Raw genomic sequence first — 21,638 nt, forward strand, 5'->3', positions numbered from 1 at the left:
ATTTCAGAAAAATAAAGAGATCCACGCGGGTGATTTGTCTTTTACAGTGCCATGCGAGTACAGTTTTTTCTGCTGAAAAGACGTCAGCTAAAGTAAAGCCTACCTAAAGGAGTAATACATTTAGGCATACAAGATATAAGCCCTGTCTTTATGAAAACAAAGCAAAAAAACAACAAAAAGAGAGACAAACAGTAACCACTGCTTGTCACTACTGCACCAATATTATATACCCTTCAAAAGATGGAGATTATTAAAGCTATACAAAAAAAAGCAGAGGCAGTGTTTTTCGGTTTTGTTTTTTTAGATAGGCCACTTCTTTCAGTAATAGTTTACGTATAGTCTTCCAACTACCCGTACCCTGTTACAACAGGACTACCACTCGTGGAACTGGAAAGCTAAGTATCATCGTAAGAAATGGGTGAATTCATATTTGCAGAGACCTCTGAGCATATCACTCAAACGCAGAAACAGGTTAAGACTCCAAGACGACTCCTGTCTAACCTCGAACATTATATGCAACATATATTCGAGAACATTAGTTTGAGATATAAATTAAAATCCACGTGTTTCCAAAATAATGGGAGATATTAAAAGGAGGTCTTACAATACTGATGCCAATATTGTTAAAATCCAGTAGGCACTAAATTCATTATACTGCAGCACTCTATGTGTGACATGGTAAAAAAACAAAACAAAACACCAAACAAAAACGCACCCAACCAAAAAACCCCCAAACCAAACCAACCCCCCCCTCAAGCCCCCAGGTCAATGCCCAGGTAAGCACTGGGAGCTGCAGCAATTACCAAGAACCGGCCTCTTTCACTCCTGCCGGAGCCGGAGCGTGAAGGACAGCAGCACCACTCGGACAAACCTCTGAAGCCCGACCACCAGCTTGGTTGTCACTCTCTTCCTCAAGAACAAACCAAAGAACGCACAAAAACGGTTCGAAGAGAAGACTTACTGCAGTCACCCAGTAAAGAGCCCCGTATGAAGAACGAAACCCACGCAGCAGTGCTTTCACAACAGCCAAAATTATTTCTTCTGTGCTTAAATTAACATAGCCTCCGATGACATAGTGAGTACTGCTTGTTTTCTAAGATTGTATTTTATAATAGTTGCATATTTGTGATTTTCTTATTTATCGGTATAACCTGTTATGGTCTCATTCTACTCATTACTCTATGTCACATTCCAAATCTACATTCTAATTTTCATTGCAGAAGTTACACTTTTTCTTTAAAAACTAAAAATGCAGTTAAAAAAGTAGAACCAAAAACTTGTTAAAAAAACTAAATTGCTGCAGTTATTTCAGATTTCTCAGGGTTGTGGGTTGGTTTTTTTTTTTTTAATTCTTTGCTTTTATGGCACAGTCAAAGACTTAATTGATCAAGTAGATATATTCTGACTCCAAACAAATGAGAAATTATTTTATTGCTGGGAGAAGGGAGTGGAAGGTCTTTAAACATGTCATTGGCAAAATATTTTCAGACTGTCAGCCATCGTCAGCTGCGTTCTGGCTCCAAGCTTTGAAAACAGCCTTTCAAATTACAGTTTTTATCTTCATCAAATAAATAGGACCATATTTTCCCCTTTCAACTGATCTGTAAACTAACATAGGCTCTTTTCAATTAAAATAAAACCCAATAATTTTGGATATCCAGCCTATTGCTCTTAACACTACCAGGTATACTTGTTCTTTTCAAGTAATAAAAAAATCTGCATACTGTGATCTTGAATAACTGAGCCTGGCAGGAGACAAAAAACAAACCAAAAAGAAACAGCGTTACTGGCCTAATCCTATGGCATTAGGAACATTGCTCATCACTTTCATGTATTTGTCACCAAAGTGTCTTATCAGTGCATATTATTATGTGCTGAAATGCAACAAAACTTTTCACAAAAATAGTTTTAGGCATGTTCATACAAGAAGATGTACATATATTTCTTTTATATATACATATATATGAATGTGTGTATATATATAGTATCAGCTTCAACCTGTACATAGATACTCTGAATTTCATCCTTAAAACACATCCATTTTGAACAACATGGATGGCTTTCCAGGAAAAAGTGCTTGATTGATTTTATCCTGTGTGAACATGCCTGTCCTCCGTGCATCTGCCCAAGTAGAGATCTTTATGATCAATCCTTTAAATGTAAATATCTCAGAGGTATTAAAAAAAAAAAAAGAAAATAGGAAAAAGTAATATTGCCCTGATGATGCAAAAAGAACAATGCATAACTGAAGCAGCTTGTATTTTAAAAGTTATCTTGCATTCTGCAGCAAACAATTTTTAAATAATTGTTGAAAATCTAGTTCCTCCATTTGTGTTATTGCTCCCTGCTTGTAAATTTTCTCATTACACATCAACGGTACACAGAGGTTCACTACCAGGTTGAGCCGATTCCACTATTGTCATCTTGGGTTTCTTCCGCGTTTCCTCCTAAAAGAGGACGAAACAAAAACCCACCACCACAGTCATAAAGAGAGTATCACAATAAAACACTTCCAAAATTTTGAACAATTGTAGCCAAACTTGTGTCAATCTTTGAAAGGCTGACTTGTTCTAACGTTAAAAATAAATTTACTGCAGTAGGTAAAATTAAGTTGTAAGCCAGTTTAAAAGAGAGGATGAAAATCTCTCTAAAAGCAGCCCCCTCCCAAAATCAAGTTTTGAACAGCCCTCTTTACGCGAGATGCTGTATAAAACAAGCAAAAATTCTAATCTACGTCTGACCCACGGCATTCTTCCCGCTTGTAAATACAAGCGAGCATGTACTCACCCTTTCCTGTGCCAGTTTTTTCATTTCTTCCTGTAACTTGTTCAGGATGTGCAGATTTGGCTTGTTCTTTTTGGCGTACTGCTGAAGTTCTATCACGCTTTTATCAGAGGTTTCCTATTCAACAGAACCGTAAGAAACAACAGATGAGGTTTTTGATGAAAAAAAAAAAATTAAAACACACAGAGCAGAAGTTTAATCTGCGATAGTTGTACTCCCTTAAGTAATAACATATATTTCCATGAGTTAGTTAAATATTAAGTAGGTTATATAGCTTTGACCTGGAAGATGCGAGATCGACAGAATTATTATTGTCAACGAAAGCGCAGCGCTCATCTTATCTTCTGGCAATAGCAAGGTACGAGAATCAGTTCAGAAGAATTGAGAACTGCTCACCAAACGCATACTGCCGTGACCACGATAGGGAACCACGCTATTATGCCGAAATAGATACCATTAAAGCCTTGTTGTAATGAAAGTTAAAAACCCAGAAAAATACAAAAGCGCAAATACAATCACAAGGTAGGTTACAATGAAACAAAATCGTGTTCACCTGTTTAACCATCTTGCTACTCTCTCTACCATACATACGCAAAAGAGAGCCCCAATTTTTCACGTGTGGATGCAGTAGCTGTAGGATTTTCTGAGAAGCTAATTGTTTCCCCACTCTTTTATTTTTGCCTGTAAAAATAACCATGAAAACCTGTCAATACTGGCACATTACGTAATTAGATGAACACCAATATTTACTCGTGTTATTCAAAATTGAGATACCAGAGAAGAGTAGAATAAGCACGTAACAAGCTAGATAGCTGAACACGCACCTACAAAATGGACAACAAACAAGAGCGGGAAAAAAGGAAGATACTGTCAGAGGTCACACTAAGTACTGTACTTACACCAGCCTCGCACCGTGTGCTTGCCACAAGTCATAACATATTCGCTCTTCTGATTTTTACCAGGAATCACTTCAAACTTTATGGATGTATCACCCATTCCATGGTTTCTTAAGCACAAACAAAATCAATATGATATACTAAGTAAAATTACAAACAACTGAAGTGGTCGCAGTTATCTTTGACGGACATTGCAATGGAATTAGATACATTGATAATAAATTTTAAGACATGAATTAATAACGAGTTCTTTTTTAGATCAGTAACTTGACTGGAATGGAAAGGCAAGCCTGTATAAACGAAAACCAAATATATTTATGTGTCCCACAACTAAACCCTAATCTCAGAAGACAAGAGGCATAAACGGCAAACGTGCACTAAAGGAAGATACAGAATTAACCAGTTCCGTCCACACGACATCTCTCGTAGCCACAGCGAGTGCAGTAACCTTGGCCAGCCCACGCACGTCCAACTTACTGACAAACACTGGGGGTACAAGCAACCAAGCAAACAACGTGCCCCGACGCAAACACCTGCACGCAGCAGAATTTGCTCCTTATTCTGCAGCCTTACCTTTTAAGGCACTCATGGAGAATCTGATATGGAGACAAAAGTCCAGCTTTACTGGTGAGTTCGTATACCCGTGAGTCCTCAATACTGATATGGTTAAAATACTACAAAAGGAATTGAAAAGGGTTATTGAGCTTTTGCGCAAATAAGACTTTAATGCTGTTCTGAACCCTCATTTCTCCTTTGCAACGTTAAACAAATCCTGTGCCTCTGCGCTTAATGCTTAAAAAAGTATTTTTTAAATCCATAATGGAGGTATTTACCAACATCATTAAGACTGCCACACCTAATCATATGTTTGCAGACAGAAATTTAAATAATTCTTTTAACTCCAATTTTACATTATACAAGATGGACATAAAAATGAGAATCTTATAAATTTTTTTATCAGCCTTTCTCCCTCAGGACAAGGTTATTTTGTTTGTTTTAACTAATTATGAAATTCTACTTACCAAAATGCTGTGGTTTAGTAAAAGGAAACATAAAATACAAAACATTCCAATAGCTGTTATTTTAAAACAATGGAAAAAATTCTCTGCGTTTTCTTAATGACCATTTCAATAGCGTAGGGCATACAACACAGTTTTACATTAAAGCAAATGTACAAACAACTCATTCTGTATATTACACTTTTTAAAATTAAAACATTTCTTTCAGGCTCATCGCCGATTTTTCCTTTACTCCTTACTGATGGTCTGTTACATGCTGAATTGGAAGTGAACATATCACTGATGAACTAGCTATTTAATATTTCCGATACCTGAAAATATAGCACACGCTCTCCACTTAAAGACACTTTTCCTTCAATTTTCTCAAATGTCACTGCTTAAAGTCTGCAATTTTAGCTGTCTGATCTGGCAGCAGGTAGCTTTCACAGCTAAGTGAAAATGTCTCAGAAGCCTGGGCACTTTCAGTTCTTACTCCGTCTTCAAAGACGATCACACAAAACCAGACAGCATCTAGCTCTGAACTTTTCAAGGCATCAACCAGAGGGTTCTGGAAGCCAGGACAGTACAGGCAGTCTACTGTCTTGGAACGTTTCAGGTCTTCAGTAAGCAACCTGATATTTCAACAAGGGACTAGTCCTCTGCATCACAGTACGTTTTCTGATCAGTTCCAATAGAAAAAAAGTATTTTCATTGCCATAGACCTTGCTATAAATGAAGAATTTCACATTTCCATCTGACTGAGAAAACAACGTTACGAATTTTCATTAATATTTCTGACAACAAAGGTGTAATGTTTCTAAAAACAGACTCCAATAATGACAGCCAGCAAGCAAGAGTTCAGTACCTCAAGTTCTTCACTGTCTTTGGGCTTCTCCTCAGAGGTCTGTTTAACAAAGTCGGGAATAAGGATTTCCAGTGTAGCTCGAGCTGCAGAAAACGGTTCAACATCTTTACAATTATTTCAAGCAATGATTGTAAAGAAAAACAGCAGAATCAGGCACTCTTTAAGCAAGTCTCACATCTCCCCTAGAAATATCCACTCAGAGAGCAATTTTACAGGTAAGACGGGCATCTTCTTTTTGTAAGTATATTCACTTGCACTTTTTAAGGAAAAAAAAAAAAATCTACTTGTTCAAGTTGATAATGAAAGTCTCACAACTAATTAAACTAGGAAGAAACTGCTTTTTGCAAATGCCTATGAAAGGAAAAAAAAATTATCATCAAGTCTCATTTTAAAAGTGACGTAGAGCCCTTAGGACCTAAAACTAGAAAGTTGTTATCACCCCTTAGTTGTTACAGCCGAACCCTAGTACTGTATCACTAGGGCACTCAGAACCCTAGTATTGTACTAAAAGCACACCCAGTATTTGCCTAAATTTTCACAGCAAAATACCTTTTTTTCCATGCACAAACAATTATGGGCTGGCTTTTGGTGATTTAGCTACACTGACATATTTCACAAGTGCAGAAAGTACCACAGGTATATTATACATCTTTATGTTTTGAGAAGGTATTTTTTCTTGATCCTTGTGCTAAAGACATTCAAATCTGGAGATCAGTAAGAAGTTCTAATGTGTCAGACACATTCTCATCTGGATCTTAATTATTTGCATATTCATTACAGACTTACACAATTAGAACTAATTAATGAAGACAAGTACTTGGAAATCAATAATCACATATTTCAGTGCAATTGTTTCATTACCAGAAAGAGAACCAAAACAACCAAAATCTTGAGGTGTTTTTTTTTTTGTTTTTAAAGAAGGGCAAAGACATTTTGCTAAAATCCGTACACCAGGTGTTTATATAGCAGGTGACAGTATAAACATAAACCCCCCAACACGTTCTTATTGGCCTGATCATTGGAGACAGACGCTCTTACAGCTACTCAGTACACGTCAATAGTTTACATGTAAGTTAACATCTGAAGTTTCTTCATGGTTTTTTATCCCAGTACACAGCTGAACTTAGGGTTGTCAGAAAAGTCTCGTCAACAGTATTTATCACTTTTACCAAAAAGACACGAGTGTACCTTCTTTGATTATTAACAAAATGATTCCTACTTACTATTGCAAATATGTCATCTTCAAAGCAGAAATGAAAACAGATAAACAATTCAGCAGTTGGTATTAAGAAAGAAAAAAACGTTACCAGCTTTATTCTTGGCAAGTTTTTTGCTGCTGGCAGTTCCTGCCCCGTAAGTTACTCCATCAATAATCACTGAGGCTCCAAAAGGTTCACTTGGGTTCTCTGGAAACGGAGGAGGAAAGAAAAAGAAAGCTTTTCAGAACTCCCAATGTAAAATACTCATAATGAACATGAAAGACCACCACTATCAAGATTAGTTTTCTCCTTCATTTCAACTTCAAGAGGGATGGAAGTTGTCAACTCTTCAAAAAGACTGAAGAATTGCTAACTCCAATATATGAAAAACTAACAGAGTTTTCCATTAACAGAGACTTACCACCATGTACTTCGTTCTTCCAAATGAAGAACTTTTACATTTTAAGAGATCATTTGTAATCTGCCAGAATTCAAATGTTAATTCCAAAATTTCTGCATCAGTAACACAGTGTAAATACAAGAGCTACACATTCTGATACTGAAAATTCAGTTACATTATGTAATGCATATACAGGGATAACGTAATTCTGAGTAATTATAGATTCCACAGTAAACTAAGATGCCAAACTTGTAATTCCTTGGATGCTGACTGCAGGACTTAATCCTTTAATGGCTGCTGCTGAAAAAGGTGTAATTTCTTCCTTTTCCATAAGGTACCCCAAAAAATCCCCGGCAAAAGCAAAAATGCAAGGAACATATGCTATACCACTTTGTAAAGCAATCTCAAATGCAGCTAGATAAGGCAATCTGGCTGGAATTTACAGGGGGGAAAAAAAATCCAGCATTAATTTGATTCCAGTTATATATGTCATATATGTAACATTTTTAGATTCTTGATTAAGCATCAAGTGCATTCCCCCACCATATTTATCTAAAGTAAAATTATCCACAGGTTTTTGTTTTTCTGAGTGCTAGCATCACTTACACAGTCTCAGTACGGCCTAAGTCAGGAAGTACCAACCCACCTCTTCTCACCACTGACGCAGAATAAAATTAAAAACACAAACGTATCTCCATCCAGCATTCAACATAAATCCCACACTAATCATGGAACAACATAGTCTCAGTAACTCTTTAAGTTATTTTTAGTCCAGTAGAATGACACTTCTATTTCCATTCTTCTAATACTATGAGCAAAATTAGTCAACATTTATACCAAAACAATTCCTACCAATATTAATTATAACTTATCAATGACCTTAGAGAATAGTCACACAAGGCAAATAGTCTACATAGCCATTTCTGGTTTCCATTTAAATTTTTAACATCAATTTATACATACACAATTCTCTTAGGATGACCAGATTTAAATATGAACCTCCATGACATAACAACAATCATAACATACAATAACTTGAACAGTTAAAGGACTTTAAAACTCTACATATCTAAATAACCTATTGTATCTTTTGTTAATCGGAAGAAAACCAGAACAGAACAAACCCACAAAAATATCTCAAATTATTGCAGCTTTAGAGAGGGTACATATGTGCTTGCAGAAATCTTTCAAATTCTTAACAGCTTCGTAATTGAAGGCCTACCTATTTCTCTTCAGAAACTACTTGGGTTTAGTATTTAACTCCCCACCCCCCCCGGATTCTGATGACTCACTAAAACAATTCCTGCCTTACAATGGGATTTTCTGGACATCAGTGACGAGAACAATCAAGCAAATATTAATTGTGCACAGTCAGCAAAACTGTAATTGCCCGTATTTCACTGACATGTCCTTTTATATGCAAATGAGTTACTCAAATCCATTTTCACTTAGGCATAGTTTTCCAAGTGAAAAGCCATACTGTTATTTTAAATATAAGACCGCTCTTATCCTCAAAAGCCATGTTTAAGATACAGAAAATGTTTCCTAGCTAGAATTTGATTCACAATAGACTTTCAAGACATCCCCTAGGAAAAATGTCCATAATTTGATTTTTTTTTTTAAAAGATATCCAAGCATGAGATAAGCCCTTTAAAACAGCATGTCGTCGATTAAAAAACTTAGACTTACCACATTCAAAGAAATTGTAAACAGGGCGAACCTTTAGGACTCGTTGCATATATTCATGCAGTATGCAAACTTCGGATTTCCCATTGGGATTAATCACAAATTCTACAAAAAAAGAGGGGGGGGGAGGGGAAGACAGCTAAGTAGTTCCAGTCTTTAAAAGACAATTTCTACTACAAATACATAAATAAATGACAAGCTACAAGGGATAAGGGCCCGCTCAAATTAAATGCAATGCTGTTGAATCAGACATGGATAATTATGACCTCAAAGTCCATTTTCTCTGAAAAAGTGTTGAGAAATAAGTCTGAGAAATTTCTATCAACAACTGGAAGCACATTAATTATGAGCTAAGTCAAATATTCTCTGCTCAATGTTTGCAGTCCCATGGCCTCTGAACCTCTACACACAGCATTTTTGGCAGCTAACACCAATTAGAAATCCTCTAATTTGCTCCTAAACATGTTGTATCTCCCTTCTAACAATAGGCACATAGACTTCAAATCCACAAACCAGAACCACTCGTTTTTTTTTCCCCAAGAAATCCTGTTTAACAAGCCACAAATCAGGTCACTGTCCCCTTGCCCTGAACATGCTCTTTTTATTTCAATGGCCTATTTTTTTTTTTCTGCAACAGTATTGTTAGTCAAGAGCACAAACCCCACCTCAGTGGGCACCATGGCAGCATGGGAGAGAAAGTTAAGATTTAGACAGAGTAAGTCAGTCCTTGATTTGGATGGTTTCCATGTGGCTCTAAAACCTAGAATTTTAAGATAAAGTGCATTAACTAAAAATTCAACTGCACCTCCCTGTCACAGGGAATGGTCAATATGCAGCTCATAAGCTTTAACTCTGCTGAAGAAACCCAGAAACATGACAATGTACAAAACAAGAACAAAACCCAAATCACAGGTCTACGGACATTTTAAATATCAGACTGCAGTCAAACATACTACCATGGCTACAGAGCCAATACAGATAAGAGCTAATTCACCCAGCTTCTCATCAGACATGATATCCAGTCTTCACACCACAGGACACAACTGCACATGCAGTTAATTCTTAACTGTTTCCATCCAACTGCTTTAAATTTGTATTTTTAATTGTAGCTTTTAATCTGGATCAATCCGACATTTGTAAACAGTCCCTAATTTAGGACCAATTAGAACTGGTATAGGACTGAGAAGGCAGTAGTATTGAGTGACTAGGCAGAAAGATTTTCAGTAACAACCAACAGTAACAAGTAGCTGAAGGTAGTAACCAGTTACCAGGACTGCAACCTTAAATAAAAATCCTTTCATTTAGGAATTACTCTTTTAAATAGGAAGCATATTTTGACAGTATTTTTCCTTTACTATGTAATATGATGGATCCAAGAACACAGAATTCTAGAACAAGAAGAAAGTGGACTTACTACAGGATTTTTTTTCTTTTTTTCAGTTGAGATTAGAACTGTAATTAGTCTTTGATACAGAATATTTGAACTCCAGGTAGACGAACTAACCTTTCTTTGTAGGTGCATCTTGCACAGACAAGGTAATGAGTTTCTGGTTGGCAGGCAGAATAGGCCGCTCAGATTCTGCCTGCTTCCGCTTCATTTCACGATTGAATTGCCGTCTCTCAGCCCAGGTTCTGAATTTTTTTACGGTAACTTGTTCGAAGTCAAAACGCTTTTCAAGATAGCGTCTAAAATCTTCCAGATCTAAGAAACACAAACAAGTTACTCTCCCTACTTCACCACTGAGCAAGCATTACGTTCACTATTTCCAGTGTTTTAAAAATGTTCTAATTATTTTTTTAGACCAGGAGCAAAAGCAGTGGCTTTAGTTCACATACTCAAGGTTAAGATGCTATTTTATACTAACAAAACTAATTACAAGTTTTTCTCTTACTGGGTCAAATGGAAAACATTTGTGCAAACTGGAAAACAAAACAAAACAAAAGAACATTTTATTCTGTCACTCGAAGATTTTACTAAGCCCTAACCAGCATAATACCCAACACAATTTGTAACAAAGCACTAGTAATTGTTCTACTTAATCACCTATTCACCTTCTCATTACCTGAAGCAAGGTATACAGCGAGTAACAGTAGTTATGCTATTAGCCTCATTTTCCTGAAGCCAAAACTGACTATTGCTGCCTATTTATTAAACAGTGTACCATGAAACACTATATAATGATGCTCTATGAACTCCATGAATATCTGCTGGCCTCTAAACAGAATTTAACACATTCATTTTTATATACAGAGTACTAAAAGACTGTCCCCCCTGAAGTACAGCTGCTTCTCCTTTATAGGATATTTCTGCAGATATAATCAGCAAAAATAGAGTAGCATCCCAAGATGTAAACAAAAAGCAAGCTGCTGGCATTGTTTCCTTCCACAAGGAATTCCAAATGCAAGTCACACTTATACTTGACCACTCAGTATTTTTTTCAGTAATACAGAACAGATCCTATTTAAAGAGAGAGATAGACAGGTGAACTTCATGTAGAAAATAAGTGCTTACTGGTTTTAGTTTTGCTGCTAAATATTTATTTTTTTTTTTAATCTTTTGGTATGGTTTTCAGACTGAACAGGACACGTGTAATGACAAGTTTTATGTTTGAACACTACAAAGGTAAGTGGTAGCCTACAATCCACGTCAGTATTCTGAGCAGCAGTAATTTACATGGATGATACTCTCAGGTATACAGTTGTGGTAAGTGGCACAGGAGCTTTCTCTCTAAATTCCTCTGTAAGTTTGGCAGTGATTTTGGCATGACTTCTTCAGGCAGCTTTTTGTATAAAGCTATCAGACTTGCATAAATAAAATAATGAAGCATCACACCCCTTTGCGTGAGTGCAATTATACTTGCGTAACTTATTCTGCTAGACTTGTGCAAATAAGCAAATCTAGTTTAACTGCATCATTTATCTTAAGAGATCATACCGAAAATAGATATAATTCAGCCAATATAGAGACTGCATAGAAAAGCCTATTTCAAGAAGTCACACAAACACACTTGACAACAGCAATTCATATGTACGCGTTGACTTAATTGATTCTTAAATTGACAAAGTCTACAGGACAAAACTTCCAAAATTTTCACATTTTTTGCGTGTAAAACCTTCGCATATGGACTCTCAAGTCTTCAGCAAAAATCTCCACTGTATGTTTCTCTTCCTGTTAAAATCAAAATTGATTTCTAATACTGGATCTATTTCTCCAGATCTCTGCATACGAAAAACCATACAGAAAGACAACTGACCACTTGATCTCAGGCAAGGTATTATTCAGTTGCCAAGCCTGGAATAAAGCATAGGTATCCCAAATGCCATTACCCCAACTCCAGCCAAGAAAAGACTTCCATACATACCTACAGATTCGTCTTTACATACTTCAACTTTGGCCTTAACTTGTCCTAAGGCTCCTTGTGCTGCATCTCCCCCCGAGGTGTCTTTGTCATCTAAAGGCCCAGAATCAGCAGCAGTAGAATCTGGTTCTTCTGTTTGGCAGTCCAGTTCTGAAGATTTATCTAGGTGCTTTACAGGTGATACTTCCTCATTTGGGGTTATGTCATTGTTTTGTTCCCTTTCCTCATTTTCCTTCATTTTTTTGTAATGCAAGCAGGGAATGCTACTAAGGGGAGGATCATGTTTCTGCAAATATAAAATAATACAGAAGGTTTCAGTACCTCAAGGTGACCAAAAACAAAACTCAAAAACAAAAGATGAAAGTAACTTCCATCTTGATTACATTTAGTCTAGGCTCAAGCTTCTCTTTGGTCAGCAATCTTACTCTACTCAAGACCTGAGTACATCCACTCCTATGGTTTCTTGGCACTGCGTAACACTGATACTAACCTTCGAAGTGTGTTTGCTGTTTCAGATCCAAATTATATTCTGTTCAATTACATGCAAATACTACATGCTTTCATAAAATCCACTGAGCTCTCTTGGGGTTTAAGCCCATGACATTAAATCCAATTTCTGCAGATTCCTTGGGTTCACGAATGTCACATGCTTACTTCCGTAGATGTGGACCGTAAGCCACAGCTCAGGCTAGTTTATAGCTACAAATAAATGATCTAAATATATTTCATGGTGGAATAAAACCAACATTTTGCAGCCATATACTAGAACAACGAAGGCACCAAACAAGACCACCTCATTCACTTTAACTGCCCAAACTCATTGCAAAAATGGAAAAACAAAACACTGTAAGAAAAATCATATTGTATTTTCAGAAACAGAGGAGTTTATTTTTCAAGTACCTTAATTCTAACACTGGAAAGAAGCCTGCTAAAGTAGAAAAATATTCAACTGTTTGCAGGAACATACCTAATTTTTAAATTTCAGTAAGTATTTAAGTCATTGACAGCTCTCACCCTTATGCTTCCTGTTCCCAAGAAGTAAGGTCTAGACCAGGTAACAACTCTAGATTCTCTGTGCAGAAAAACAGGAATGAATATAAGGGAAAGATTTGTCATGATCCATCCATCTGGCAAAGGTTCTGTAGGAGGGCGGCCACGACCTTTAAAGCAAAGAATCGCTTTAAACTTGGATAGACTGCTTAGAAGAACAGGAAAAAACAAAAATCGAGAGTTTTATTTTTATTGCTTTTTCTGTCTCAAAGCATAAAATGACACTGAAACAACACTAAAAAAGTTTTGTAAAAAGATTTTGGTTTCCTTTAATAAAAAGTCATATGCTTCTAACCCACATTAAATCCTGCAAAATTACAGATGCCATTATGTTTTCAACTGAAAAGCAACAGTAGCACTAATTTTTATACAGACCGACTTGTTCATTTCACCAGTGAATTTTCTCGTTAGTCGTCTTTATGTACTTATATCATCACAAGCACCACTATATTTAATGCAAAAGTCGTACTTGCTTTTAAAACAACTGAGTTTTCTTTTAAAATTTTTTGCACTTGACACTCGGGGATAAATTTGCATTGAGACACCACTAGACCCACAGACCCAAACAGCCAACAGTGAGTTAGGCTGTAAGCTAAGGCTTTCCTATTATATTTTTCAGTGTAAGCACAATACAAACCAGGATCAAGTCTATAAGCCTTTATACTTAAATAATTATCTTGGCCATCAAGAATACTACTTCTTCCAGAAAACAAGACTGAAATTAGAGTACAATAAGCCAATATGAGGAATCGCATAGCAAAGAAAATATTGCAGTAAAATGCTTATGCTCACACTCAAGTTAATAATACATGGCCTCACTCCTTTCTATTCCAGAAATCAGAGAACAGTCTCACGCCTCCCTGCATCAGAAATCAGAGACCAGGCTCATCTTAGCTAGGAGCTTCTTGGCAATCCTGTGTTAGTATAAAATTTTGGCGGGAAAAACTGTTTGGTTTCTTATTTCAGAATACAGCAAAGCTGCAAAATAGTCCTCTAGAGCAGGTTCAAATTTTAATCCTAATTGAGAGTATTTTCAGTTACATTCTTCTGGATTGGTTCACATTCTCAGCTCTTCTTTATTATTAGTTTGTAACATTTACACGATGAAATTTGATAAATGTAAGCCACTGATTTTCCTAATGATTTTTTTTAACCTAGTATTGGATGCATAAAGACTTCACATAGAGCAATTTCAACAACAGAAGTGATGTATCTAAAGTAGGAAGAAGTTCACAATGACCACGAACAGTCTTCAGCGGTTTCACAGTATTGGAGACAAAAGAACAGATCATCCTTGTTCACCTCCCCACCACTGAGGTAACATTCTTCATAATTTTTCACAAATCCACACACTAAAATACATTCTTACTACATACAACAGATGAAGATCAAAAGCACTCCCAAAAATCAACTTCACTGTTCAGGAACATGAAAAATCATATCCTATAGTAAGAAGCCTTCAAACAATTCACAAGAATTGCTATCCTAAACTTTGCTTGCTGATACACTTTTGTTCTACAGACATAAGCCACACGCACAAAAAATATAGATATTTAATGAACATTAACTTACTTTTAAGTACAGTTTTAATTTTGGTCATCATTGGCTGCACACTTGTTTCTCCATCAGACTGGTGATCGCTTTCACCACCATATTTCTCATTTTCTAGTCTCCTTGTTTTGGGTGCTCGAAGACCCTCTTCCAGCAGAGCATCCACATCATTATCAAAGTCATCCTGAAAGAGACTTCATCAGACACCATCCTTCTGGGTCTACTAACCTCCCTTTCCCCTTGCAAAGAAAAAGTATACATTTTCTCTATGTACTTCCATACAGAGAGAAACTAGAAATTTCCAATGATCCCAGTAAAAAGACTGAAAAATAGAAAATAAGTTTTCGTAAGTGAGAACTGGTATTTTTCCTGATAAAATCAGCTGCAATTGTGTAAGAAGTCTTTTAAATGTTATTTTTAAACAAGACTACAGAAGCTGCCACACAACTCAGAAGTTTGACCAACATAATTCACAAAAGTTTTCAGCCAAAGTTCTGTCTCTGAAAATTTTGCATTTTTGACCCAAGTACTGCACATTTGCAGATGAGACTGTTTTAGTGAACATCTTTACATACTTTTTTCTAGCCACTTGGAAACCTCTTACCCACCAAAAATCTGTGGATTTACTTACCTCATATGAGTAATTCAAGGTTTCTTCATCCACTTTATCTCTTTGAACGATTGCTTTAGATGTGAACCCTCCTCCTTCTTCATCTATTTCCATCAAATTGTCGGTAAAATCTTCTAGCTCATCCAGAACTGCATATTCCACTCTCTTTTCCTGATCAATATCATTTTCATCATCCTTCTTGTCATCATTTTCACCCCCTATTCCTACAGCTTTACCATTACTACCACCAAAAGGACAAACATGCAAATCCCCATTGACATTATTAATAGCAAAATCTGTATCTGCCTTATAATCCTGCTCAACTCCAGTGTACAGAACTTTCCTATCTTTGCTTTTGCAGCTTTCTGTAAAGCTAACACTAATCTTTACATCTTTAAGTAACTTAAGATCTGGGGTGAACTTTCGAACTGAAGGTGCATGACGAGCAGTTCTTGGGCTTTGGTCACTATTGTTAGGGTCTATTATAAGACGACTTTTGTAGCAGGCAGATCCCTTTGTGAGAAGCTGTGTTCTGCAGATACTGTGCGTGTCCCCAGCAGGGGTATCTGACTGTCCATCACCACCAGAGCCAACGTCCATTACCTCTGCGTCACTGGACGTTTGCAGGGGAGGTGGTGGAGGCTGTTCATTAGGCGGCAGAGGTGGGGGACAAGTATGATTCTCCACATTCATTTCTCTTGCAGGTTCTTTAGGGAGGGGTGGTACATTTTCATATTTCTCCATTTTTAAAACTACTGTTTTTAAAAAAACAATGCTTTAATAAATGTTTGTATCTATTTTCCTAACATGCATAAGTCCATCAAGATTGGTTTATCATGTTCTATTCAATATGCAACACTGATGATTCAGTTAAGCTGACTACATTGTTCTTTTCATTAATGTAGACAGCTTTCAGAATCACTGTCTCAATTATTGGAAATCACAATGCATTCAGCTTAAATAGCTGAAGACTAAGACTGCATCTTCATTGGACAAGCAGGTCTCCCTTTCTTCTTTCAACCTACAAGAAGAAGAAAAAAAAAAAATCTTTGTCACAGAAAAAACCCCAGAAATAGAATCCCAGGCAAAAAGAAAAAAATGTCACTCCTTCCAGCATAAATTTCATGTAGAAGTAAGAGTGACATTTTTACAGTGAAAAAAGCAGGGTATCTTGATACCAATTTGAATGAGGCTGAAATTAGATTTTTTTTTTTTTACTGCTTGATCTGTACACCGGCACAAGAATTTGCTAACACATAGTTACCTGGATAATTTATTGACTATCACTGCTTGGTTAGCAGGCAGAGCATTAAGCATGGCATTTGTAGGGACCAGACTAAAAACTGTGCTTTTGGGGGGGATTCTCCCATTATTTAAAATAACCTGGTATTTGAGCTGTACTTACCCACACAGCAGAAAGGATAATTAGCTGACAGTTAAAGACAATCTGCAAAACCAACAAGATTTTAACAACTATGGTCTTATAAGACACATAGCTTTTTCAAAGTTTAAGTTACTAGATATTGTTGAAATCTCATTGGAAGTTTTAAGAGGAAATTTCATAATTTACTAAAAACTCACACAAAATGACTCTCTAGATAACCAGGTATTAGACATTTAATCTTATATTCTGTACTATTATGGGACTATATGTTTGTTATGTCCGAGGAATTCGGGTCTAGATACATAGCGTTAAAGCTCAAATTAATTCTGGAAGGTATTTATAAGCCAATGGTTTAGGTAATTTAACCTGGCAAAAATATTCAATTGCTCTAGGAAATTTTACGGGGGGTAGGCAGTGTGTGTTTTGGGTTTGTTTTTTACATTAAGGGGTTTCTTTCTACCATGTCTATGATGGCTTCTTCAATTATACTTTTGGCATCTGTGCAGGACTATAAGCACCTGGGAAAAGGAAGCATAATTTCTTACCTGCTATTTTGGTTTCTCCAAGTCCCTTTGTACCACCCCAAACTGGGCTTAAATGTTCCTACCAGCTAGAAACAAAGCAGTGTTACTCTGCCCAAGACAGCCAGCTGGCTGAATCTTATGTTCAAAGTATTTCCAGGTAGCAGAGAAAGCCTACCCAAGTATTCTAGAAAGATAAGCTTCGAGTCCTGAGCATCACTGTATAACATTTGAGGGCAACTGGGCAGAACATCTGGGTTGTCACGAGGGACTTAGAGAAGCCAAATAAAATTCTCTAATGTATCTCTATGCCAGCCAAGACAAAACAAACCAACAGCAATATCCAAACACCAACTGGGGCAAGGCAAGAAGCTGGGAATCAGGAGTTATAACGGGATCAATTAAAATTCAACAGCACACAGAAACTACCTACCTGGAAGCTGGAAGAAAGCAAAATATACAATAGAGCAAACTCTTATTTTAGTGATTTGGCAATAAAGAAAGTTTTGCTGGGGCAGCAGAATAGTTCATATTTTGTGGTGTGTGGGTTTGTTTTTTTTTTTAACATACTAAAAACTGACACATTCAAGACACTGAGCTTGACATACACTGTAGAATTACTAAGGAAAAATACTCCATTTTGATAAAAGCTCTAAAATAATCCCATCTTCTTCTGATACAAACATGTTACCTTCCAGAACGAAAAACAGCTCATTCACCAGTAAGACAAGCAGTTCTATATATTTAAATCCATTCCATCCTACAAGATGTTCATAGAGTCACCTGAACAGTGATCAATTCCTTCTTCATTCAACAGGTTCTGAAACACCTAACGTTATACAGAACACCTCTAGAAGTATATTTGTCTAATAACCTTCCCCCTTCCTCATCTTCAGATTAAAAAAAAAAAAAGGTGAATGACAATTTATTAAGTTCTTCACAATAAATCATTAGTGTCTTAATTGTTAATTCTGAACAAAAGAATCAAAAGTCACAGTACAAGTTCAGTAACTCCTGGAAACTAAATGCCTAATTAATCTAATTTTTCCACCTTAGAGTCTTTAGAAGACTCTTTAAAAGAGCAAACAGAAGTAATTTACACAGAAATTGAATACTGAAATTGGTATTCTAGAATTTGAAAGAGTGCTACCTTCCCATATGATCAAGGAGCTACCTGGTCCAACTAGAAAGATTATTTTTGACAAGTCATAAGACATGATCATCAATGCAATTTCCCCATCCCTGATAAACGCCCTGCTCCTATGCTAAAGAGTGTTTTAACACCACCAATGTCAAAACACAAGAAATTAATCTTTACCTGCCTAGCTTTGGCAGCTTGCTGATACTACACCTCCGCTCTTTGCAGAAAAGATGTCTTCTTATTACATTGGAGCACTATTAACAATGAAATTCTTGTTGGCCTTGAAATAGTGAATAGCATATCAAGTCACTGCCAGGGATTGTCTACTAATCAGTACACGTACTGTGGCCAGAAAAAGTACTAGACTAAGATGAGTTTAAACTAGCTTTTGCATTTCTAGCCATAAACCTGCCACATCCCTAGGGTAAGATAACAGAGTCTGGCAGCTCTACAGTTACAGTGGGCTACAATACCTTCCTATAAGCTACAAAAAGCCAGGGAGGACTAGAGTAACACAAGTCCAATTCCCATCTACTTTCTTGCCAACTGATGTTACAATATGCCCTTTGTATCAGGGGCTGGGGAAAAAAAAAACACACAACACAACAAAACCAATAAGGATTTTCCCTTAGATATCAGGTATTTTAAAAGAAAGACAGAAGGAATGAAACCTAAAAGGACGAGTTAGATGAGCCTGTAGGTTAAAAACAGCCAAACAGACCTTAGATCAAGGGAATCCAACAACCACGTATGAAAACAGACTTAGCACACTAGGTTATGTAATATTAGAATATAACAGAGTCAGTGCCTGCCTACTGTCATCCTTAATTAACTTGCCCTGAAAGAATAGATTTTATTCTCCAGGGCTCCACCAAGTTCCATCGACAGTTTCCATAAGGGCTACTTAAAAAGGCATGGAACACCACTGACAGCTGCAACAGCCAGTACAAAACAGGGAAGGAAATCTGGATGAACTGCTGGAAATACGAATGCACAGCTCGTGTTCTGCAGATCACCAATACATAGAAATGTCACATTTTTAATTGCTTGCTCTTATTTTGAAAAAGTTTCATGTCACAAAGTAAACTCAAAGAAACAGATACATGGTGGATATCTAAATGTAATGTAGCAAACTGCAGGGGTCCCAACAAAAGCAGTGTCTTGGCTTAGTTAACTTATAGATGTTCTTTGAAGGCAGAACGAAAAAAACCCAACCACTTCTTCGTTTAGTAAGTACCACTGCCTATTCCTGAAATCAGAACGGGGCGGGGGGGAAGTACACAGAGAAAAGAGTATCTCTTTTCAAGACAGGAGAAAAACAGAATCTTAAAATTTGTAACCAGCACTATCCAAACTCAAAGAGGAACTCCCTTCACTGTATAGCATGTTGGCAGTCTTACAAGTAATTTCAATAAAGAACGTATTTTCTTCATGAATACCTGTAGCTGCTATCAGGAACAAGGAACAGCATACCACAGATTCTCTCTTCAAAAATTGCTTCTAAAAAGCAACTGGATTCCTTGTCAGAAACTGCTTACTTCCCATTCAGTGGGCCCCAAAAGGAAGAAAGAGCGGCTCAGAGCAAACTCTCCTTATTTGCTATCCAAATACAAAGTCGTCCTCATCCTCCGTCTCCAAATGGCAACTCTGCAGAGCAGAATTTATGAGGCATTGATCATGCTTAAAGATCCACTCAGCTTTAACCCTTATCAAAGTAATTACTTGTTCACAAGAATCTACGTTCTTTTTATTATACCTATACCTATTGTATCTTTTTGATACATACAGTCCTAAAAATAAGTTAATCCTATCTATTATCAACTGCTAAAAAAAACCCCAAAACAAGACGACTGAATTTATTTTATTTAAACCAGAACAGGAAGTCTCAAAAGAAATACATTCTGTAAGTTAACTACTACATACAGGAACTTGTTCTCTCCCCATTATCAGCTTCAAAATGCAAAGATTCTGAAGGAAACCACCACTTTGCGTAAGTCACCAAGGCAGTCTAAGAAAAGGCAGTCAGGGCCCAACCATAACATTATCAGTGGCAAATACAGACAAGGCTGAAGAACTTCTCTAGTTCATAAGACTTCATCCCATTTCAGAACGAGCACAGAACATAATTTTGGAAAGGCACCCTCAGAAATGGCAAAGCAATTGCTGCTTTTATAGCTTGACCAGTTTTCTGGCAGGGTTTAGATGGTTTCAGTTAATTGTGTAAAACAGGAAACCGTTTTTTAAAAAAATCTGCAAATCAGAGCCTAGGAAGAAGAAGAAAATTTCTTACTTTCACATCACAAATAGCTTCTTACTTGTAAAGAAAAATAACAGACATAAGGAACCAAATTCCCCTCTCATTCTCTAAAAAAGCAAAATAATCCTGGTAATCAAAAGGAGCTGCCCAAAAGAACTAGTGACCTAACTCCTCATCCAGAATTAAAAATAGGAACCCTTAAGTTTAGTTACCTAAACAGAAGAAAGAAGAGGTACATTCACAAAAGGAAAAGATCTATCTCCGATGTCTGTAACTCACAACCTAAGACAGTAAAGAAATTGAATGGGTTCACGCAGCAAGCCCCTCAATCCCAGTTTAGGAGGGAGTGATGCCTGGATGTCAGGGGGCCCACCCCCTCGGCAGGCAAACAGACTTCATAGATAAACCTGAAGCCTAAAGAAGAGAGGTGCAAAAGAGAGACTTCCATTTTTCCAGCCAAAGAAGGTGCAGAAAGTTAGGAGAATAAACCTTTTAGAGACCGAACAAGATAATTTAGAGAAAGATGTAGCTGTACTTCACTATTAATAGAAGGAACACGCAAAGAAGAATCCTGAGAGGGACAGACACGCCACCTTATCTTCACCGTCCCAGAACTAAAAAAAAATTCGTCATCCGCACACATGCTGGCGAAGGGCTGCCTTTTCTTCCTAACTTTGCAGACGAGGAGAGACGTGTTCTTCTCCCCTGCATAAACGCATGTGCCTTCCTTCTGCTACCCTGAACGCAATTCCACGGCGGGAGCGAGTAGGGAGGTGGCTGGGGGCGGGCGGGAAACTAAAAGCCAACCCCACCCCCCCAAAAAAAACCCCAAACAAACAAGACACCAGCTCTGAGGGAAAAGACGCTCCAGCCGGGGCGGGGGGGGGAAGCGCCTCACGGCAACAGCCGCCAGGTAGGGCAGCCCCTCGCCCGCTCG

The 21,638-nt window shown here is 37.1% G+C and overlaps 1 protein-coding gene across 1 annotated transcript; it reads right to left on the reverse strand.

Moving 5' to 3' along the window:
• Nucleotides 1-1,297: 1,297 nt before the first annotated feature.
• Nucleotides 1,298-16,398, reverse strand: DGCR8 (DGCR8 microprocessor complex subunit). Its single transcript, XM_009318465.1, has 13 exons — nt 15,420-16,398; nt 14,810-14,972; nt 13,202-13,347; nt 12,191-12,473; nt 10,333-10,530; nt 8,832-8,933; nt 6,851-6,949; nt 5,544-5,626; nt 4,254-4,354; nt 3,684-3,790; nt 3,338-3,465; nt 2,788-2,901; nt 1,298-2,447 (listed from the first exon to the last, which is right to left on the reverse strand). Exons 1-13 carry the CDS (start codon nt 16,140-16,142, stop codon nt 2,364-2,366), a joined length of 2,331 nt encoding a protein of 776 aa, XP_009316740.1. The 5' UTR covers nt 16,143-16,398; the 3' UTR covers nt 1,298-2,363.
• Between the last annotated feature and the right edge of the window lie 5,240 nt (nt 16,399-21,638).

The sequence above is a fragment of the Pygoscelis adeliae genome, unplaced genomic scaffold (assembly GCF_000699105.1).
Source record: "Pygoscelis adeliae isolate BGI_AS28 unplaced genomic scaffold, ASM69910v1 Scaffold410, whole genome shotgun sequence".
NCBI lineage: Eukaryota > Metazoa > Chordata > Aves > Sphenisciformes > Spheniscidae > Pygoscelis > Pygoscelis adeliae.